General features: G+C 41.1%; 1 protein-coding gene across 2 annotated transcripts in view; it reads right to left on the minus strand.

The window, feature by feature from the left end:
* Nucleotides 1-8,084: 8,084 nt before the first annotated feature.
* Nucleotides 8,085-15,139, minus strand: part of LOC147437213 (alpha/beta-Hydrolases superfamily protein) — a 50,956-nt gene continuing 43,901 nt past the window's right edge. For both annotated transcript variants that reach the window (XM_086486808.1, XM_086486807.1), the window contains one exon: nt 8,085-8,676. In XM_086486808.1, the coding sequence (XP_086342934.1) occupies nt 8,494-8,676 (183 nt within the window). In that variant the 3' untranslated portion in view covers nt 8,085-8,493. The remainder of the gene's footprint in view (nt 8,677-15,139) is intronic.

Genomic DNA, 15,139 nt, shown 5'->3' on the forward strand with positions numbered 1-15,139 from the left:
GGAAGCTATTTGATTATTTAGATGGGGGCAACACTATAATATTTGATGATAGTCCATACCAAGTGATGTGGAATATGCAAGGAACTTATATGATTTTTCCGAAGTTTTGGAACCAACCTACTCAATTGCTTCCAAGTTTTTTAAAAGATGAAATTGTTCCATGGTTATGTGGATGGTTGTATGCTAAAGATAAGAGAGACTATACCATAAGAAATTTTGTAATGTTCCATCCTGATCCTGAGACTCACTATGTAATGCAATGTTATATGTCTCAAAGGACTCAAAATCTCAAGAGAAGGAGGCCACCTTAAGTGATTTAGTTAAGTATTCTAAATAGCATCTACCAAGTATTTGACATTGTGTATTTTTCAAATTTTAAACTTGATGGAAAGTTTTGGGATAGCTTGAAAAATCTTTAAACTATATTTTTAATGAAGTGCATCCTATTGTGAGGAGACTTCTCTCATTCAAGTTCTTTGGTTTCATTGTTTGATGCTTCTATGGTATTGTTAACTTTTTCTTCTTAGTTATTGTCTTTATTAAGTGATGCAAACAATCAGAATGTTCTTGACATTTGGTAGTGTTACAAAACGGTGTCTTTTGAACACCCTCAATCTTGGAGATATCATACTCTTTTTAGTTAGTACTTTGTTGTACATGCAATGAAGACCATCATTTTTATGAAACTGTCAAGTTGTTGGTGGTAATCTTTGTGTCTATACTTTATACTATTTTGACATAATCAATGTATACAATTCGTATTATTCACATCAAATGGTGTTTTTAAACACCTCCATTTTTGAGACACCATCTCTAAAACCTTTGAGTGAAGTTTTAAAGCATGTACTTAATGCAATAAATCTTCATCTTAACATAGATTCTTTGGCACAAACTTATATTAAGAGTTTTTATATTGTAGTTTTATGTTAAGAAACAAATTCAAAGTTAGAATTATGATAGTTTATCTAAGTAAGTGCTTTAACTTTGTATAGTTAAATAAAATATCAAATGGAATTATAGGTGCCATAGATGACATCTTATGGTCTTAGGGCCATAGGATACTCTATATTATTGTTTAGATTTTTTAATTGTATGTGAACATAGAGCATAGAGGGTTTTTCTCACTACCATAGAGGATATCCTATGGCTTTGGGGCCACATGGTCTCAATATTGAGCGTAGAGGATTTCTTACTAGCATAGAGGGTACCTTGTGGCCCTAGGTCCATAGGGTGCAAACACAGAGTATAGAGGATTTCTTACTAGCACAGAGGGCACCCTATGGTCTAAGGCCATATGGTGACAACATATAGAATAAAGGGTTTCTAACTAGCATATGAGGCACACCTTGTGCGTCTAGGGACATAGAGTGCCAACATAGAGGATAGAGGGGTTTCTTATTGGCATAAACAACATCTTGTGGCCCTAAGACAACCTACAGCCTTAGCGACATAGCACCGGTGGCACATAAATAAAGTCCCATATGGCTTTCAAGTACTGGATCTCTTTATACGTTGAGACCAACTAATAATCCTAACCCTATGGCCTTGAGTTCATAAAGAGACATATTTTGGATTATCTTAAAGTGATAGATATATCTACAAAGAGCACTATATGGCCTTAAGGTCATAGGTGCAATAGATGGCATCTCATGGTCTTATAGCCATAGGATACTCTATATTAATGTTTTGACTTTTTAAGTGTGAAATTTTAGTTTGAATGTTGTTTAAATTATCGTGTATTTAAAACTTGATAGCATGCTACAAAACCATGACCAAGTATTTTGTTATACATGGATTAAGGTCACCAAATTATGACTAGTATTTGTCTTTACATATTATCTTTTTTAATTGCTGTAATCAATCTATATGTTGCTTTAAAATCATATCAATTGGTTTTTTTGACACCTCATTTTTTGAGAAGCTACCTCTAGAAGCATTTGTTGAATTTTGAAAAGCATTGATGTCATACAAATTCTCTTTCAAAGAACTATATTGGAGGTTTATTCTTAAATTTTATAGTAGAGAAATTAAAATAGACTCATACAATCATGATAATTTATCTAAATTAAAGGCAACTAGAGCTTAGAAATCATAAAATAACACAATCCTAGCATACACGTTTAGAATTTGGGAAACGAGATTTTCCCAAATTATCTAAAATAGTGTTTTTTTGAAAAAAACGTGTGAAGAGGTAGTGAATCCAACAAGGTCCAAGTTATAGCAGAGAACATTAGCCATAGCATAACATCCCATATCCCTACTCACTCTCTCAGTAAAGATGCACAGCCAAAATGCACAGCTATTTCATGCTCATTCAACTTAGGCAGTATTGCAAGGCTAAGCGGGTCTAAAACCTGAGAAGCTACAGTAATTCCAATAAGCTCTATTGTAAAAGTGGACAATGTTATGCAATTGCAACAGATGTAGAGTACTCCTCACAATCAAATTACCAAAAAGTGATGCAAGGCTAACTGAGGGCAACAGAGAACCCTCACCTTTTAGATAGAAGGTTACAGTATCATGTAAGAGGATTCTAGCTGGGATTCATCCTCTCAAGAAACATTGGTTTGTATCATCCACAGGGGAGGCCAGTCGGCACATCAAAGGGTGGGCATCTAAGCCTCTAGCAAGACCTATGTCACTCAGGTACACACAACATGAGCGGAAAAGAATAGTATTACCACAACAGAGAGAGTAGCTCGTCAGTGAATCAAGAGAGAGGATACATTTTTTAGTTCAGACAAACAGTAAAAGGGGGAAAAGAGCGTGCAAAATCGCAAAAAATTCCAGGTAGAGCAGGGAAAGGACCCAGCATCGGGAAGATAAGAGCATTAAAAACTCATCCAAACTCCCACTTAACTCAACCAAGGGAAAGGGTCCCGCTTGGCTTAACTATTCATGAGCCCTGTTAAATTTCTAGGAGGGTAAGTAGCTTCAATAAGCATATCATAAAGAACGGTAGTAGCAACTACAAGGCAAACCACCACAAGGTTATGATAGTCGCACAATATTATATCTATCAACTACATCATGCATCATAGAGCTAGATTCTCCCAACTAGCAAGGTAAAATACCCATGGTAGATATACAAAAGACAATATATCCATTAGCTCTATCAAGCATATTGAAAACCAATTACAAAAGCTACAAGATAGTGGGCAAAAGCAATAACTGATCAACACTGCAATAATGGTCAAAGAAAAGAAGCAATCAAAGCTAAGCTAAAGTGACCAAATGTGTCGTCCGTCCACCAACCATAGTTGATAATTCTTCGTCCATCGATCGGGAACTCCCATTTTCAGCATCGGAGGCCCCCCATCCATGCAAAACCAACCACCACCTCAATTCCACCCTATGGACCCTTTTCGGGTCTGTTAGAAGCTCACCAACAAAGCTCCAACCCAAGCAACCGGATGCCAAAGGACCCACCTCAATGATGGGAATGGGATCGTGCTAGCTAGGGTGGATAAAAGAGAAACATCGTGCACACAAGTGAGTGTGTGTTGGCTAGATTATCACTCAAGCGAATTAGGTTCCAAGATCAATTAACTTGGACTCATAAACATGATCTTGAGTTGTTGCTAATCCATCACAAGCTCACCATAAACAAGAGAGATGTAATGCAAAATAGACTTGTGTTTATTCATTAATGAAATGAGCTTTAAGTAGCTCTACATCCTTGTACCACTGCATGTGGGAAAAATCCACCTTTCCTCTCCTTGACTCATACTCTAGGACAAAGCTCATACCTTACACTCAACTCCATTGAATCTATTTTTGGTTCCGCCCCATTTAAGGCCTACTTCCCAACAGAACTCACCGACCAACCTTGTCCTTGCTCCCTTCCTTTGGTGGCCAAGGTTGAGTTCCCACACTACTACTTGGCCTCATAGCTCTTATGTATTGGTGCCACTAGGCACTAAGCCCTTGTTCTTATAGCAGAGCAACAACAAAGGTCAATCAAGGATAAAACTCACTGAAATTTTAGAGCCTCACAATTAAAATTCAAAGAGTGAAAAGTTTTCCTCCACCAAAGCTCTGATTTTCTTTGTGGACATGGTGGCATACCTCAAATTGTAAATTCTTTTTGTTTTTTACCTCACAATTGTTAGTGATAGAGTTAAACTATCTCGGAATTAAATGTACAATAAATCTCAAACATTGTCTATGGCTTGAGGAGCCAAAAAATACAAAAGGGTGCAGGCCTTTGCCTTTTCATAGCCAATTACATAGCTTCGATTCAAGATTTATTTTGACAGGTAACACTGTCAAAATAACTAATGCTGGGATGTGTTTACTTCTGCCCATTAGAGTCCTTTTTTTTCCAATAAAGATATTCCAATTGCTACTTTCCTATACGATTTCTTCAAATTTGGTTGTCGCAGGGTTTCTTTCGGAAACTCCAAGGTTTCTTGATTTCCAAGTTTTTTTGAGATAGGAAAAGCGGGCTAACTATATGCAAACCAGAATGGCCTGGCTTTAAAAACCTTTCATCCTAGGAATAGAACATTCTTGAAAAAGTTGATCTTCAAAGTCTTTGGCACCCTTATGGCTCAACAATCTTTCAAGAGATGGAGGGGGTCTTCAATTCCCACTTTACATCCTGAACACGTTTCCATCCCTTTTCTAGTGGCTTTTACCTTGATCCCAGTTTGTATGGCCCCCATAGCACCCTTCAAAGGAAGAACTTCAGTATGCTAGGCCATGGAGGATCCCAAATGTTACTTGCAACTACCACCCACTTTCAACCAAGTCACAACAACCTCCGTTATTTATTGATCGAAGAGAACCAATCTACTTTGTAAATAAGCTTGATGTATGTTCCCCTTGTTTGCGGTAGAGTAAAATTCTTGGTTTTGGGTCAATGATAGACTTTCCAATCAAATTTTTCCTCAAAATAAGTGCTAGTAACTTACTTAGACCTTGACCACTGTGTTCACCAGAAGATTTTCATTTCCATTGAGGTTGTATTGGGTAGCCATCTGGTCTGCTTTTTTCTAGCTCAAACTACTTTTGTCCCCCCAGAATTGAGTTAGATGTGTTAATCCTGGTCGAAGAGTAAAGTTAGGAAGAGAAGGTACAAGCGCGCGCGAGAGAGAGAGAGAGAGAGAGAGAGAGAGAGAGAGAGAGAGAGAGAGAGAGAGAGAGAGAGAGAGAGAGAGAGAGAGAGAGAGAGAGAGAGAGAGAGTTGAACCAACCAACCGCGGTAATAAATAGATAATTTGCAATGGGGGCATGGGTGTATTTGTATACTACCCAATAGAAAGCTCCCTACCTAGAATCACTGTCAAAATAAGTAAATGGCTATATCACATTTATGCTTTAACCAATAGCATAAAGCAATGATAGCCACTCGACTCAAAGACGTTAAGATACTCTATGAGCCAAAACCACCGATTAAGCCACCCAAGCTCACCCTCCCATTTATGCAAACCAACATCGACAACCTCGTGATCTCATGGAGGCAATATGCGTGTACATAAAGGTACCAAAGGATTTTGAAATAATTCATACTACTCTTTGATGTATTTCTTCATCCAGTGTTTCATGGTCCATGGTCGTCATTTGAAGGAGAAAATTGGACAAGATGAACAAATCATTCCTTTGGAGGAAATCCCAAGTTTGGAGGATACCACATGTTACATTCCATTGGGTTGTTGATCAATGTGTCAAACAGTCTCAAAAGGCTTAATTAGGTGGAAGCATCAACCTATGTCAAGTGCTACTTGGGCATCGTTACAATCATTGAAGGGTCATTCCCCCACTTTATAACCGAGGATATTGTGAAGGACAGAAATTAAAAGTAAGGCGGGACGTGTTACATCCTTAAACATCAAAATGGGTGCATGGACTATGTTCGGGGCAAAGTATGAACATGACCACCTCTTAAGTGAGTCCTGTAAAATGGACGACACGGGTCTCATTTGTCGCATATCTTGTGTGATCACCACACTTGGACTCTAGACCCTCGCCAGCTCTATCCCTATACTTGCATTGGTGTGGGCTTGGTGGTATGGGACACAAGCCCTTGTAGTAGACGCTAGCTCGTTGGTTGCAAGCTATCATGCTCATGGATGAGCATGTATTGGCTTTATGGCTAGCAAGTGACCATGATGTCTGCTCACTATACTTGTGTACGAGTAAGTTTGGCTTGTGCTGCATGGTGTGTGCAGGATGGCTCTTGACAAGGGACTAACTATCAGCATGTTAGAAACCTACCAAACTAGCTCAAGTGGAGCTCTCCACTTATGGGGTAGAATCAAACCCCTGCAATCTCATAAGCCATTGAGATCCTAGGAGATACATCCATGTGTTGCAAGACATAAGGGAAGACTTCTTCCAGGGTTCAAAGTACAAACTTTAGTGGTAGCAAATAGGACCTTGATTTGATGTTGTGAACAATGACAATTGGGGATAAGGATGACCAAAGGGGGGGGTGTCAAGCCCTAATATGGCTCCTTTCTACTTAAGGTTCTATCGAAACGCTTGTAACATTTGAGAAAAAGGAAACAACACTTGGATTTGTACAAAGATCACTAGTTTTTAAACCACTCTGGTAGTAGAATTTATTTATTTTCTTAAAGACAATCTGAAAATGTACTAAGAGTATTTTAAACTTGAACTTTAAAAAAATTATTTAAACATGCATACATAGATCTAGTAATACATACATAGATAGGAATTGCATAAAATTAAAACAACATAGAATCCAAAGCAAGGAACAGAGGAAACTTTTCATGCACGATGAATCTTGAAAAACCATTTTACACTAAGAAAGCTAGGTACTTTTCATTTAAGAGCTTCATTTGATGATTTTTCAACAATTAAGCAATGTCACATACTAAAGAAACAATACTAATAGCATAGCAAGGTAGCCTATACTGCATATTTAGAGGCAAAGCCTTTTGAGATATAAGACCATGTACTAAATTGATTTGCTACACAATGACGAAGTCAATCCACAACTTTCCAATTATTAAGCTACAAAGCTGACTATGCAAGTCCTCATGCAATTTTTTTTGTAAGGTTAGCCCATTGCATCAAGCATAGATGCAATGTACATGGAAACCATTTGAAGATATTTATGGCGAGAAACCCAATTATCTATATAAATGAAAATGATGCTAGCTTCAGTGTCAATTTTAGACATAGGACTAAAGGAACTTCTATGCCTTGATTGGGAAGCTACTTCCTTTTGGTGGTGCTGAGGTCCATCTTTGTGTGTCTTATATGAAATCTTTTACCATTGAGCTTACCAATTAGTGGTATCTGTGTGCACAAATAATTAATTGTTTCATCACAAAAGCAAGCCCTACCACTTAAAACCTGGTTCTACCATTTCTAGGGAATGAAGAGCCAATCTTCAATCGAATTGCCACAAAAAAAATAATGTCTTTGGAGATGTATGCAAGGTGGACAAAGAGTATGACGGGTGTTTGGAAAATTTTTAAGGGTATTTTGAATATTTGTTAGCATATAATAAGGGCATTTTGGGAATTTCTGAAATTTGAGAAATGGCTGGGAGTTATCACAATTTCTAAGGGCTTGTAGTAATTTTCCCTCATTTTGGGGTTTACTCGAGAAAAAGAATTCCCAACCTCATTACGATAGTCAAAAGAACAAAAATATGCATGAACAAGCCACACTTGATCCTCCCTCTGTCATTCAAAGAGTATGTTGGGGAGTTTGGTAAATTTAGGGGCATTATGATAATTTTTATGGCCATATAATAGGGATAGTTAGGGAATCCCAAATTTGAGAGGTAATTTGGATCCATTTTGGCAACTTTCCCTTGTTTTAAGGTTTAGTCAAGACAAAAAGCTCCCAACCTCACTACACTAGTCAGTAGAACAGAAAATCTACATAACCAACCAACTTTATCCTCCGAACTGTCATTCAAGAGCCCATTGCAGCATTCCAAAGATATATATGGTACAATGCCAATCAAACAATTTTGACACTTTACCACCATTAATCTCAAAAATTCAGCACTGTTCTCAAATCTCCAATCCTTACCATTACTACCAATAAGGTAAAGGAGCCAACTTAAGGACAACTAAATCATAGGAACCAACAGGGGGAAATCCAAATTGAAATGACTTGATCTCTCACTACGAATTATGATTTTGAATGAAAATGATGACAAAATAAAGCTCATGACATAGGCTATCCCCATCATGAAACCCACTTCAAGTTGGCCTTGTTTTGAACCCCCATCTTGATATTGGCTCCTTTACCCTACTCTAGCTTCACCTAGGCTTGTGCACAAACATTTGATTCTTTGGCAGGACAGTACTCTTTGGCACCATTAGCCTGTTTTCTGCCAATTTGGTTTCCTTTCCACAAAAACCGATTCAAAGTGTACATACAACCTTGCTACAAGCGTTTTTCTGGGTGCACTTTACCTATAAACAGCCATTGGAATGAATGCCCCCATTAGGAGCTTAAGTAAATTTCTGGAATGGAGTTTTTTGTGCAAGAATACAGAAGCTTTCAGAGAAGGTGCTCCACCCATTGCTCCAAAATCCCAGCTGAGCCATACCAAGGCCTATCTGGAAGCCTTGCTCCAACAGGAGAATGATACACACCATCCAGGGTGATGTTTTTGGCTCCATCCAGATGCGCTGACATTTGCGGTACCACTCCATCTCCCCAAACATCTGCTTGCCCACACACCTGATCAGTACAAGAACTTGATTAGAAGAAGAGGAGAGAATTTTTGTTCTCATAGGAACATTCCCAAGAGACCTCATCAAGAGAAAGAAGGAACCATTCTAATATCGTCCCCAGCACAAAAAGCCTTATGAGACAAAATAAGTGGAGATCGGTACGCAAAAACTACAAGCACAATCTTGAGACAGTTTGTGACAATCTACAAATGCTATTCAAAGACCAAGAAGGTCAAGAACAAGAGGGTTTCTTTTTTAAACTTAGGATTGGTGGTATTAGGCATTTGACAAATATAGTCGGACAATAATATATTAGAAATTGGTGGCTTGCACAGCGATGGACACTTTGGTGTATATTGTGCCTTCAGATTTAAATATGGTTCTGGCCTGGTTAGGCTTCAACACTCGTGGTAAGTAGTTGGTGTCCCTGGTAAGCACCGCATAGTACTCCCCTTTGCACAGATTAAACAGCAAGAATTTTTCTTGCTTTCATAGGTCTATTAGCAGGCCCACGGCCTCTAGTAGAAACGTTTAGAGCCTGGATTAGAACTAACTGGCTACCTCTAGGGATTGAGGTTCTCAGAATACAATGTTTACTCAAAAATCACTTTTTGTTCGTCTTTAAAGACCCAGGCATGGCCTTCCATGCTCTGAGCATTGGCTCCTGGCTGACAGACAACTCTACCCTTTCACTGTTCAAATGGCACAAGCAATTTTCAGCTGAGCCCTGCTCAGCTATCCAGTCTGGGAGGAATTCCCTGACTTGCCCCTTAAATACAGAGGCCATCCAAAAATGATTGGCTTCTAACTGTGAGAAGTGCCTGGGGGAAGACCCCTAAGGGAGTACAACCCCTCCTTGGCACTTGCACCCCCAGGTTCTCATCAAGATGGGACATATCCATACCGCTCCCTACAGCTATGGATATTTTCTCTGATGATAGAGAGCAGTTTGAACAACCCCTGTTATACAAGTATCTGCCTTCAATGTGCTTCCATTGTATCTTCCACCAGCAGGATAATAGTGATCCAAGGGGGTCGACCTACACTTCAGCCTACTACAAAGCTTACCACCCAGGAGTGGTGCAATGAGAGAGGTGTGTTGGGAGCTCATCTAAGGCCTGACACTCCGATTCATTTGGCGGGCCCGTTGCTTCCACATCTTCGAGGCTCGCCTTGTCCCACCGGAAGAGACTGTTCGTGACTTTTGGCTGGAGTTGATCCATACTCTCAGGGGTCAGTTCGAGAGACTTCAGGGCAGCTCCGACCGCATGCGAGAGACTCTGGCACCCAGGGCCCTTCTTCACCATGGTCCAGGATGTGCCCAGATGGCACCATCGGCCACCTGTGTGGCTCTTTCTTCCTCCCATTTTGTGATTTAGTGTCATTGTACATATTTTGTTTACTCACTCGGAGAGTCTCCCCATGCTTTTGATGTAGCCCTCTCTAGTAGAGGTGGTTCGTAGCCTATGGGCAGTTTTATTAACTAATGGAAGGATCTTTTTCTTGGAAAAAAAAAACCTATTTGAGAAATTGTTTGGAGATACTGTTTGGAATTTGTTTGAAATGGATGGTATCTATTTTAAACCTGTCTTGGTGCCAATTTGAAAATTGCTTGACTTTGGTTTTAATACTCATTTCAATAATTTGTGATTTACTCCCGAGTGGAGTGATGTTTAATAATGTTTGAAACCTTAAAACTGTCACGTGACACATCCCAACCCTATGTGTCCGTGGACAAGCTACACCACAGCAAGGTTCAGTCAATCCGAACAGTTCAGAATAGCAGTGATCTGGCACTTTTGTGAGTCTATTCGTAGACCGTGCATGCTCAGTCACTTAGCATAGATGCATATCCTCCGGTTGCACACAACATGATCATCGGAATTCCCATCAGAATCCATTAGCATCAGTTAGGGGAATTTTCCAGTGCATTTAGCCTATTTTCCTATTTATTGGTTATTTTCACTTATTATTTTTAAGTGACTTTCCAGCAAAAGTAGGTAGGGCAATTTTGCTAAGTTTCTATATAAGCAAACCCAAGTTAGCACTAAATGGCAGAAGAGGCAGCAGGAGCACCTTGCTCAACATGCAACTTCTCAGCAAGACCAACCCCCGTGACTACTCTGGCGTTTTCTCCACAGAAGACCTAGCGTTTTTGCATCAGATCAGCCTTGGCGATTTGTGCACAGCAGATCAGCCCCGGCGTCATCACGACACATCAGATCAGCCTAGCGTTTTTGCATTTGTAGAACCCCGGCGTCAGAAGGACCAATTTCAGCCCCTGGCGTTTTTGAATTTAAGCAGCAAATTAAGACCGGCATTATTCACCTAAAGTGTAGCAGATTCAGCCCGTAAAGACCATCAGTTTTCAGCCCTAAGAAACCTCATTTTTCAGCCAAGAAAACGCAGCCAAAACAGTCATTTTCAGCCACCGAAACAGTCCCGAAATTCAGCGATTAGAAGATCTCAGATTTCAGCCATCGTCGTCGTCGCCGTCGTCGTCGTCGTCGTCGTCATCGTCATCGTCATCGTCGTCGTCGTCGTCACCATCGTCGTCATCGGCATAGACCAAGTTGCATAGTCCATTGCATACGCATTGTACACCTTTGTGCAATCAAAGAATAGACCACTCTCGCCGACGAGAGTGGGGCCTTTGGAGGAGGGTTTCACAACCTCTCGGGTGTCGTATCTCTTCTCTCTCCTTCTCTCAGTCTCATTCATTTGCACGCACAATATCCACTCACTTTGTTCGTGACCACAACACTCTACAAGACGGACAGCTCTCTCTTTCCCTAAGAACTAAAGGGAACCTTGAGCAATAAAGATCACTAATCTTGAGAAAATACAACATTCATTCCGCTGCACCTAACATTGGTATCAGAGCTTTGGAAGTGTTCTGCATTACTCAAGGAAAGAACCACAAGAATTTTTTTGCTTGTTGCGATCGCACGAACCCAAGTTTACTTGGGCGTGGCGATTCTTAATCGTGTTTTGTTGAAGAGTGACAGGAATCCCAAGAAAGAAGGGCTTGTCCAGCCTCCCCTTGTGTCTCTTTTCACTCATTGAGAGCGGACCGTGCACTTAATGGCCGGCCAATCGACGTGAGGTGGGAAAAAGCAACCTTGGTGTGAGCGCAAGGCCGCCAAGGGGTGCACCCGCAGAAAAGAGTAGAACTCGGGTGAAGAGAAGATCCTTCTCCAACGCGATTTGCAAGCGAAAGAAAACCTCAAGAACCCCAAGAACCCAAGACCCTCAAGACTCAAGAACCTCAAGAACCCTAGATTCTCACGAATCAGGGACCTCAAGAACCTCAAGACCCTCAAGACTCAAGAACCTCAAGAACCCTAGATTCTCACGAATCAGGGACCTCAAGAACCTCAAGACCCTCAAGACTCAAGAACCTCAAGAACCCTAGATTCTCACGAATCAAGGACCTCAAGAACCTCAAGAACCAAGTTCCTCGCGAGCTTAAGACCCCAAGATCATAGTGCATGGTCGTCACCCGAAGCGGCATGGATACTTTGCCTTCAGGTGATGAGCATGAGAGAGGCAACGAAGGATTCTCCCCACCAAGAGGTTTTTCTAACCCTCCCCCTTCGCCATCTACGCCAGACCTTATGGAGGCAATGATGAAGCAAATGATGGCCATGATGGATCGACGGGATGACAAGCGCCTTGCTCAGGAGCGTGAGCGCATTGCTCTTGCCGCAAAACAACAAGAAAATCGCCTTGCTTTCGAACGTGAGCGCGATGAACGAGAGGCTCAAAGGGAGATTCGTTATCAAGAGTTTATTTCCCACATCCTAGCCTCGAAGACCGAACCACCCAAAGATCGTGGAAGTTCGTCCAGTGGCGCAAGCCACGACGCGGATTCCAACCATCCAGTTACGGAAAAGTTGACTTTTAGTAAGTATGACGGTAAGATGGATGCTACAGTGATTCATTCTTGGTTGCATCAATTTAATGCTTATTTTGCGACAACTAAGAAGACAGGGAATAGCAAAGTATTGACGACAGCTATGTACCTTGCCGGTGATGCCATCAATTGGTACCACGCATGGCAAGAGGCACAGCTAGCCGCGCACCTAGAGGCAGCCGACGATTTCACGCCCCTCTCTTTTAGTTGGGCTGATTTCCAAGACAAGCTCAAGGCGCGGTTTATGCCACCTCAGTACCTCGCAGGATTGAAAGACGATTGGCGCGCTCTCAAGCAAAATGGTATGCCGGTTATGTCTTTTTCTAATCGTGTTTTGCAGCTAGGTACCCAATTACGCATGTCGGATGATGAACGCAAAGAGGCTTTTCTCTTTGGATTGGACGAGTATATCAAATACGATGTCGAGGTATTCGATCCAATCGATCTCAACAAGGCGGTAGCGATTGCTCTCGCACAGGAGATGAAGCACAACAAGGGAAAGCCTAAGGAGAACAAGACTTCCACAAGTACCTTGCAGACTCCTCAGAACGGTAAGAACGGTAAGAATGATAACTCTTCTAACCACTCTACCAACAGTATCTCATCAAAGAATTCTTCCAATGAATCTAAGGGTAAGGCTAACACAATTGTTAAACCTAAGCTTACTCCAGATGAAAAGGTAGCACAAGGAATTGTAGGAGGTTACATCACTTCGGAAGAACAAAGCACGTATGCTAAGGAAGGTCGTTGTTTTCATTGTTACATTAAGGGTCACATAAAAAGAACATGTCCTAAGCTTGAATCGAATGAATCTAAAGAACCCACAACACCCACTACCTCTGTCAATGCACTGAATGATAACACGATTGTGCCCAAAGTTTCTCAGGACCCTCCCATTGATGATTCTCTCATTAAATGTTATGGTCGTACGTTGGGGCACCGTTTTGTCATATTGTTTGACCCAGGTAGTATGCATGATGTGATCAGCCCCTCTCTTGTTGAGAGAGCCCGCCTTGAAGTTAGTCCGAGATCTCCTATCGAGGTCTCTGCCTTTCGCCCTGGTATGGACGCTCTCATCACGAAGGAGTGCCTTGATGTGTTGTTTGCAATTCAACAGACTGCCTTCACTAGAAGACTTGTTGTTTCTCCTCTCTCAGGATGTGATATGATTTTAGGCATGAAATGGTTTCGTGAAATCAACCCTCTCGTTGATTGGAAGGCTAGCACTTTAACTCTCAATGCCAAAAGTGATTCTTCTACTGTCTTTCCTGGAGTGGATACTTCTCCTTCTCCATCTCTCATTGCTAATATGCAGGACAAGATTGACAAGATTCAGGAGAAGGAGACTCTCTCAGTCTCTTTTTATCCAAAGCATGACCCACAGGATTTACATGATTGTGTGAAGCATGATGATGATTTGATTGACCATGAGTTGCATGGTGATTTGGATGACAAAGATAAGCATGATGATGTTTTGAATGACAATGATAAGCATGATGATTTGGATTCCAATGATTTGCATCATGATTTGGATGATAAAGACAAGCATGATGATTTGCATGATCAAGATGTGATTTCTCACAAGCATAATGAGTTGCATGAAGATGATGTGATTGTTCACAAGGATGATGTGTTAGTGGATGCTTTTTCTAGCAAAGCTAACCTCGTTGTAGATTCGATAGATCCTGAAGAAGCGATCTTGGCTCTCGAGCCTTGGTCCAAAGAACCCTCACAGAAAGTATTATGTGTTCGCATGATTGGTACGCACGCATTGTTCGAATGTTTCATTCGTGAAGGTTTCCTGTATTTTAGTCAGCATCGTTATGTGATCCCTTTTGCTAGGCATGACATATTGTATGTTGAGCACGTTTCTATCATGGATGAGCACGAATGTATGAAGTCCCATTCCATGTCTCTTCCTTGGTATGACACAGTTTCCGAACGAGCACATGATAGTATGCGCACCAAGCATGGGCATTTCCATTGTGATTTGCCACAGTTGATTGATTTTGATCAAACAGAAAAGATTCGAGCGCATTGTTTGGATGTGTTTGATGAACGGGTTGTAACTCCGTTTCTATGTTCATCTACATTGCATACACAGTCTTTAGAGAAGACAAGATTTTTTTCCTTCACTCTACATGGAATGGGTATGTTCATGGTTTTGTGCTGGAGATGGTTTCAAGAATTTTTAGCCATGGAGATTCTTGAAGACAAAGGAAGCAGGACTCTAGACGAAGTTGAAGCAAGAAAGGAGATTCTGAAGACTTTGTCGCTTTCAGCGCGGCCCAAAGAAGCAAGCGTTGCAGACCTTTATGAAGTTCAACTACCGCACGACCCACACATCAGAGTGGGCCGGCGAAGAGTCCCTTCCAGGATTCCGGATGCTGTTGGCGATCTCCCTCGACGCCATACAGTTCGGTACCAGTACCTCACTTTGAAAAGGAGGGGATGTCACGTGACACATCCCAACCCTATGTGTCCGTGGACAAGCTACACCACAGCAAGGTTCAGTCAGTCCGAACAGTTTAGAATAGCAGTGATCTGGCACTTT

The sequence above is a fragment of the Adiantum capillus-veneris genome, chromosome 17 (genome assembly GCF_014529385.1).
Source record: "Adiantum capillus-veneris isolate H3 chromosome 17, ASM1452938v2, whole genome shotgun sequence".
NCBI classification, from domain to species: domain Eukaryota; kingdom Viridiplantae; phylum Streptophyta; class Polypodiopsida; order Polypodiales; family Pteridaceae; genus Adiantum; species Adiantum capillus-veneris.